Below are 7,750 nucleotides of genomic sequence, written 5' to 3' on the forward strand. Positions count from 1 at the left end.
ACGCACAAATGTCTACCCAGTCCAGTAAGCTTTCCCCGTGGCTTGTCATCTTTCTCTGGCCCCCAGACTTTCCTTCTTTCCAGCACCTCAGCTCCTCCCTCCCACCCCCGATCAGATTCACCTGCCTCAGCTTCACCCACCCACCTGACCCCTAGCCCACAAACCCGTTCCTCACTTCTTCCAGTTCTCCCTCAGGAATCCTGGATAGGGCAACCCCTGGGGTACTGTAAAGGGTAAAAGGGGTATAGGGCAGGCTCACCCTCTGAAAGGCCCCTCGGTACTCCACCTCCTCCAGATCTGGGCAACAGACTCACAGAGCTGACCAAGACCATATCTCGACTGCAAAGCGAGGTAGCCGGTGTGCGGTGAACTCTGGCAGAGGGAGGGACACCCCGGCCTCCCGACGGTGCCAGCGTCCGCAGTCACTACATCACTCGAGTGCGCAACAGCTTCCAGAACCTGGGGCCTCCCATCCCTGAGACCCCAGAGCTGACAGGGCCTGGGATTGTGAGGACCCGGGAATCATCAGGAACCGGGCTTCAGGACACTGGAGGGGTGAGGACTCTGGCTTCTGCAGAGTCTGGCCCCTGCTCCCCAGCTCATGTGCTAGTTCCTAGGGAGCAGGAAGCAGAGGGGGCTGGGGACCTGCCCCAGGGGGAGGATTCGGGGACTGAGAGGAGGTCCTGATACAGTGGAAGAGTCCCTTCTTCTGTTGCTGAGCGTGGTAGCCTAGGAGGGTGAGGGTGGGGGGCCCCTTGGGAGGAGCCTGTGCTGCTTGTCTTGCTTCAATAAAGTTTCTGTTCTGGATGTGAGAGGCCTCCGGGCTGTGTGAGAATCTCTGTCTCTTGATGTTTTGAGGTCCTCCCTCTTCTTTCCCCTGAAATGGACCCTTGTGGGAGCAGGGCAGAGAGAAATGACTTGCTCTGTGTTCCCAAGTATCTTGGGCTTGGGATCCTACTTTGAGTTTCCTCAGATCTTTTATGGACAGAGTTCTGGACCAGGAGGCAGGAGACCGGGGAGGCGGGAGGCCGGGGTTCAATGGGAACCCTCTGACCAGTTGCTTCCTTCCTTGGCTTTGCATTCCTCACCTGACAAGTGGGGCTGAGGAATCACCTGCCTGCTTTCCTGCCTTCATGGTTGTCGTGAGGACCCTCTAGCTGTTCTAGCTTCTGGATTTGCAAGTTAGAGTGTTACACAGGTCTGCACAGGAGACCGTGTTAATAATAACAAGAAGTTATTATTATTGTTATTTTTGAGACGGAGTCTTGCTCTGTTGCCCAGGCTGGAGTGCGGTGGCGCGATCTCGGCTCACTGCAAGCTCCGCCTCCCGGGTTCACATCATTCTCCTGCCTCAGCCTCCCAAGTAGCTGGGACTACAGGTGCCTGCCACCACGCCCGGCTAATTTTTTTGTATTTTTAGTAAAGACGGGGTTTCACCGTGTTAGCCAGGCTGGTCTCGATCTCCTGACCTCGTGATCCGCCCGCCTCGGCCTCCCAAAGTGCTGGGATTACAGGCGTGAGCCACCTGCTCCTGGCCCCAAAAAGTTTTTTTTTAGTCCCTCAGCCTAGCAAGGCCACAGCGGGGCAGAAGGTCTAGTCTCGTGGAATAAACCAATCATAAAATTCCATGTCTCCACACTGCAATACCATTTAATCACGTAGCTACCTCAATAAAACTCCATGTCTCCACATTGCAACACCGTTCAATCAAGTGGCTGCCTCAGTACTTTCCTTGCTTGTCCCAGGAAGTCCCCATCACATAGCAGAGTTCCCTCAGCCCTGCTGTGGCCTCCCCAGGCCAACATCCTGGTTGGGGAGAAGGCTGCTAGGGCTGGGTCCGGAACCATGTTCTTGCTTCTCAAGGCTGCTGGAGGCGCCTCTTCTTCATATGAAGGTCACCCGTTCCCAGGGCTCCTAAGTGGCAGATGTTGGACTTTCAGGGCCCAACCCCTGAGAGCTGGAACTCTCCAGGGGCCAAGAGCAGAGTCTTCCAGGGGGGCAGAGAGGAGGCCCCCTCAGATTGTGACTCTAGCTGCACCCCTGCTGAAGGGAAAAGAGGAGGAAGGGGTCAGCAGGGTGAGGGGGAGTCAAAGCAGCTGAAGGAGGATGGAAGGGCAACTCACCTGGCGCAGACACACAGCCCCGCCTCTTCTCCCCTGCAACACACAGCAGGGTGAGGCCTCCGTGTGGACAGACTCACACCCAAACTGCCTGGCCCACCAGGCCCTGGCAGGGCCATTTCCCTTCTCAATCTATCTTTCCCTTCACCTAAAGGGAAACTTCTGATTTCCCTTCCTCCTCCGTCCTCCAGGAACTCTTTCCAGATTGCCTTTCCATCCCTCTTCCCACCCAAGACCCAGTCACTCTTCCATCTCTCCCTGCCTTAGCACTTGGGAATGGCACATACGTGCCCTGTCAGCCCCATCGAGCCCAGGGCCCCCCTGAGACCTGAAGCAGTCCCCTTGGCTCTTTCTGCTGCTTGCTAATCTCCTTAACCAGGTTCTTTTGGTCTATTACACCATGTAGCAGATGGACCCTTTTGAGGACATACAGAATCATCTAAGAATGTTCACGAATCTGGAAAACACTTATAGGACCCCAAAAAACCTGAGTCACAGAGGACAGCAACTCCAGGTGACTTCCAGCCCTCATTTCCCCTTTAACCAAGTGGGTCTCCCGAAGGCCCCGGGGATTATTGTGTAAGGACATCCTGGCTTATTTCACCCACACTGCCAGTCCTGCTTCCCCCATGCACAGCTTACCACCCAGATAGGCGCAGTTAAAATGGCTACAGGTCTGATTATAGCTCCAGAGAGTCACCAAGCTCTGGGCTCCATCCTGAGAGAATCTGGTAACCAAAAAGACTTCATGGGGGGGAATCAGCACCTCACGCTCCTTGGGAAAGACAGAGAAGGCCTGTATAGGGGCCCCAAAGCAAGTTGTTAGAGAGAAGAGGGTGGCATTACCAAATCTGTGGGCCACTGCCTTATCCAGGGAGCTGGAGGCAAACTGGCCCAAGCGGACAGAGTCCCCCAGCCTCTTGGGTTCAAAGCGAAGGCTGCCCACACCTCGGAACACCACCTCCCCAGGTCCCCTGCTGCAACCCCCACTGCCTCGCAGCAGCTGCAGGGCCCGGATCAGGTAGAAATGCAGGGCCTTGAAGGGAAAGTGCCTCATGTAGAGCTCCCGGGAGCCTCCGCCCGTCCGCACGGCCTGATTCAACTCCCAGTACAAGGTGTTCGATGAGTTGGTGTAGACCATAATGGCTATTCCATTCTGGGCTTTGAAGCCAGGGGGCAAGGTAAGCCCTCGACGCTTGGCCTCCCAGGTCTCCTGGGCTGCCTCCCAGGATTCCCGCAGCAGGGCATGGTGGGCCATTTCCTCCTTTAGCAGGGGGGCTGCCTTCTCCTCCATCTCCTCTGCACAACCCACATAGGTATCGTCAAAGGTGTCTGGAGCCAGGCCCAGGGGCAGGATGGGAACAGCCTGGGCCTGTGGAGCAAAAGAGGTGCCACACCGAAAAGAGCATAAGTTCAGAGCACTGGACATGGGTCCTGGGGGCAAAGCCATCCAGAAACACAGAATCTCATTTCTATCCCTAAATATCAGGTATATGCAATTTGGCAAGGGCCCAATAAGAGGCTTAAATAACACAGGCACTGGAGTCAGACAGACATGGACTGAAATCTTTTTTTTTTTTTTTTTTAGATGGAGTCTTGCTCTGTTGCCCAGGCTGGAGTGCAGTGGTGAGATCTCGGCTCACTGCAAGCGCCACCTCCCAGGTTGGAGTGATTCTCCCACCTCAGCCTCCCAACTAACTGGGATTACCTGTGCATGCCACCATGCCTGGCTAATTTGTTTTTGTTTTTGTTTGAGACGAAGTCTCGCTCTGTTGCCCAGGCCGGAGTACAATGGCACGATCTTGGCTCACTGCAACCTCTGCCTCCCGGGTTCAAGCAATTCTCCTCTCTCAGCCTCCCAAGTAGCTAGGATTACAGGTGCGCGATACCACGCCCAGCTAATTTTTTGTATTTTTAGTAGAGACAGGGTTTCACCATGTTGGTCAGCCTGGTCTCGAACTCCTGACCTCAAGTGATCCACCAGCCTCAGCCTCCCAAAGTGCTGGGATTACAGGAGTGAGCCACCGCGCGCAGGCTGAAATCTTGACTTTACCACCTATTAGCTGTGAGGCCTTGGGCAAGTGTCATAACTTTTCTGGACTTGAGGATACTTCCAACCTCACAGTTATTATGAAGACAGCATAAAGAGCATTACTTCTGTACAACCTAAAAGGGGTCATCCTGTCATTAGAAAGGTTCTTGCAGTCGGTGGGAGGTGGGAGTAGATGACTATCAAGCGCTTTTCTGGCTGTACGATCTGGCAGGCAGGTGATGTGCAAATATTACACACAGCCAGTGTCCAGCTACCTAACCCCCAGCCCCACTCTCCTCAGGCTCTCTTTCCCTCTCATCCAGCAGGAAGCCCTTGCAGGTAGGTGCTCAGCCACCACACCAAATCACTGTGAGCTCCGAGACGCCTGAGTCCTCCCCTGCTCTGTACCCACATTTGGGGTAGGGGTCGTGGGGAGGCCAAGCCTTGGTTGGGACGGGCTGCCGGGACTGCAGCACACAGGTAACCCAAGGAGGCTTTGCCGGGCTGTGCCTGCGCTGGGAGATGAGAGGTGGGGAGGAGAACGTTGGAGGCATCCAGAGAGGGATGGAGATGGGGGTTCTAGGAGACAGAATGGGAACTTGCGGCTCCCTGCAGAGATGGAGGTTCCTGAGAGGAAGAGAGTTAAGAGTGGAATCCTAGGGAAGAGTCCCTGGGAGAGGGATGTGAGGAGTCAGCCCCGAGTCCACTTCCTCAGGGTCTGCCCCTTAATGTCCCCCTTGGGGCTAGGAGATGGTTCCTGGAGTTACCTGCCAGGTGTGGAGGCCGAGGCTGCCGAGGGCGATCATCAACGCCGCCAGCGCCATCCCTGGAGGAGACGTGAGGGCCAGGGGTCCGGGTGAGGGCGGGACCAGAGGTGCTGGAGTCCTGGTTTCCAGGGGCTCGAGGCAGATCTGGACCCTGTCTCCAGGCGCGCGGGATCCCGGGGCCAGGATTAGGGCTCCGGCGGGGCGTGGGCGGGGCCTGGGAGTTTATTGTCCGCCCCCCGCCCCAAGTCCCCGCTCCCGACTCCCTGCACCCCTTCCTCAGAGTCTCCAGTCTGGGGACCTTTCTGAGACTGTAAAGGCGGGGGCCGCACTTTGGCTCCGCCTGAGAGGGGAGGGCCGGGGGCGGAGGACCCACTTGAAGGTTGCGGAGGCCGCGAGCGGGAGGGAGGGAGCGCCGAGGGCTCTGGCGGGCGCTGCGCTGTCCCCGGAGTCCGGCTGAAAGCAAAGGTTCTCGAGGCGAACTATAGTCCCCGCGCCGGTAACCCGACACCCCTTTCCCAGCGCCGCGCGCGGGGCCGGGAGCGGGCGCGCCAGGGCAGGGACTGAGGAGCAATTCCCTTTCTCAAGGACTGCGGGGTCTTTCTGCGGGACCCTCTTTGGCTGTGAGTGAGGGGGAGGAAACTTGTGAGACTGGGCCTCTCCCTCAGGCGGGCCCTGACCCGGTCGACCCCTGGCCCCCGGCCCACCACTCCCTGGAGCACCCCTGGAGCACTCCGATTTGCATAGAGTTTGCATTTGGCCCACACCCTGGGCCACGTGCTCCAGCATTTGAGCAGCGCCCACTCCCTGCCTGCTCTGGGTCCTCTCCCCATTCGCCTTCAGTGGGGTTGGGCCAGAGACAGAGCCCTTGGTCGCAGATCCACAGGGTCCAGTCTCGCCCCTCCCCCAGACCGCTCTCGTGGCCGCTCAGACTCAGGTGACCCATGTTTGTCAACACTGGCCTTTCCCCCACCTCCTCTGGGCTTATCTATAAATAACCTGGCTCTGAGTTTTGGATGCCCCGTCAGAGGTCATGGGAGAAGGGGTCAGCGGAGGAATTGGTAGCTCAGGGAAGAGCTTCCTAGCAGCCTGAGCCAGGAGGAGGTGGGATTGTCACCCCTCCTTCCCCCAGCGGCCGGAGGGTCGCTGAAAGCTAGGATTTCTGAGGGTTCTGAAAGCTAGGATTTGAGAAATGCTGCCTGCTGGGGCTGAGGTAGGCACGAAAGATTAGAGCTACCCAAAGGACTCCATCCTGGTCTGGCTCATTAATTTTCCCCATCCCTGTCCCCCCATCCCCTCAGATTGTCAGCCAAATAAAAAGTTTCCTCCACCTAGAATCCTGCTATCTCCCAGAATCCTTTCTGTAGACCAAACGGGAAGACATACCGTGGGTCCAGGCTTGGAGGAGGGTGGGGAGGGAGGTGCTTCTGAGTGCTTGTTAGAAAAACAGCTCCAGGGCAGGGCGCAGTGGCTCCCGCCTGTAATCCTAGCACTTTGGGAGGCTGAAGTGGGAGGATCACGAGGTCAGGAGTTCGGGACCAGCCTGGCCAACAAAGATTAGCCGGGCGTGGTGGCAGGGGCCTGTAGTCCCAGCTACTTGGGTGGCTGAGGCAGGAGAATCGCCTGAAACCGGAAGGTGGAGATAGCAGTGAGCTGAGATGGAGCCACTGCACTCCAGCCTGGGCAAAAGGGCGAAACTCCATCTCAAAAAAAAAAGAAAAGAAAAAAGAAAGAAAGAAAGAAAAACAGCTCCAGGACAAGTTCTTTTGCCCCCTTCTATGAGTCTAGCCATCCCAAAGCCCTCCCAGATTCTAAAATAAGGAATCATCCTACCGTTCCCCATCATGGTGAAAAGCAGCATTTGCCTATATATCCTGCCTGCCCCACTCTCTGGAGGAAGTTGAGTGTTTGCAGTTGCTTGAAAAGATACCACCTGAGGACAGCTTGGCCTGCTGGGACGGCCCGAGACCAGATGTATTGGAATCACTGCTTTGTCCCTCTCCACCCTCTGGCTTTGGGGGATTGCTTCTCCCATCCCAGGACCTGGAACCCAAAATAAGGCCCCAAGAGATGGATTCAAATCTAGTCATTGGGGGCCGGGTGCGGTGGCTCACACCTGTAATCCCAGCACTTTGGGAGGCTGAGGCAGGCGGATCACGAGGTCAAGAGATCGAGACCATCCTGGCCAACATGGTGAAACCCCATCTCTACTAAAAATACAAAAATTAGCTGGGCGTGGTGGCAGGCGCCTGTAGTCCCAGCTATTCAGGAGGCTGAGGCAGGAGAATCGCTTGAACCCGAGAGGCAGAGGTTACAGTGAGCCAAGATTGCGCCACTGCACTCCAGCCTGGTGACAGAGCGAGACTCCATCTAAAAAAAAAAAACTAATCATTGGGCAGGGATCCTAAGTATAGCATTAAGAAGTCCTGCAAGATCACTGGTAAGTCAGAGCTGGAACTGGGACTCAGAATCCAGCCTCCTTAGTTCGAATCTCTCCTGGCACCTTAGCTAAGTCTCAGTGTTTGTGTGAAAGGTACAAAATGTAAGGAGACGCTCTCTGAGGTCGGGGTGCTGAAGCTTCCTCCTCTCTTCCTCCTCCTTGGCTGACCAGAGTACAGGACCACAGCCAGTGAGGAGGCACTTGTCCCAGCCTGGATCCCCAGTGCTTCAGTCCACCTCCTCTCTGGCTTCAGGGATTCCCTTTTTTGTGGGAAATGTAGCAGGAAGAGCCTCAGACAAAACCCCTCAGATGCTGAGTTAAAGAAGGAAGGGGTTTATTCAGCTGGGAGCATCGGCAAGACTCCTGTCTCAAGAGCCGAGCTCCCTGAGTGAGC

At 56.3% G+C, this 7,750-nt stretch overlaps 1 protein-coding gene across 4 annotated transcripts; it reads right to left on the reverse strand.

Moving 5' to 3' along the window:
• Window positions 1-1,630: 1,630 nt before the first annotated feature.
• ART5 (ADP-ribosyltransferase 5) lies at window positions 1,631-7,555 on the reverse strand. Of its 4 annotated transcripts, none has more exons than XM_057299065.2 (5): window positions 5,293-7,555; window positions 4,920-4,978; window positions 2,763-3,492; window positions 2,124-2,156; window positions 1,631-1,914 (listed from the first exon to the last, which is right to left on the reverse strand). In XM_057299065.2, exons 2-5 carry the CDS (start codon window positions 4,974-4,976, stop codon window positions 1,859-1,861), a joined length of 876 nt encoding a protein of 291 aa, XP_057155048.2. In that variant the 5' UTR covers window positions 4,977-4,978; window positions 5,293-7,555; the 3' UTR covers window positions 1,631-1,858. The 4 variants fall into 4 exon arrangements, with proteins under 4 accessions (XP_057155048.2, XP_054949979.2, XP_034787892.3 ...); XM_055094004.2 differs by having other exon boundaries at window positions 1,631-2,040; XM_034932001.3 differs by lacking the exons at window positions 4,920-4,978; window positions 5,293-7,555 and having other exon boundaries at window positions 2,763-4,907.
• Between the last annotated feature and the right edge of the window lie 195 nt (window positions 7,556-7,750).

The sequence above is a fragment of the Pan paniscus genome, chromosome 9 (assembly GCF_029289425.2).
Source record: "Pan paniscus chromosome 9, NHGRI_mPanPan1-v2.0_pri, whole genome shotgun sequence".
NCBI classification, from domain to species: Eukaryota; Metazoa; Chordata; class Mammalia; order Primates; family Hominidae; genus Pan; species Pan paniscus.

What these genes read in the sequence shown, in the direction of transcription:
- ART5 (XM_034932000.3), bottom strand. Translation starts at nt 3,570, where the DNA reads ATGGCTTTGCCCCCAGGACCCATGTCCAGTGCTCTGAACTTATGCTCT. An exon ending in TAACTGCGCCTATCTGGGTG is followed by an intron (nt 2,157 to 2,762) that starts GTAAGCTGTGCA and finishes TGTGTGTTGCAG; the next exon opens with GGGAGAAGAGGCGGGGCTGT. An exon ending in GGGCTGTGTGTCTGCGCCAG is followed by an intron (nt 2,041 to 2,123) that starts GTGAGTTGCCCT and finishes TCCCTTCAGCAG; the next exon opens with GGGTGCAGCTAGAGTCACAA.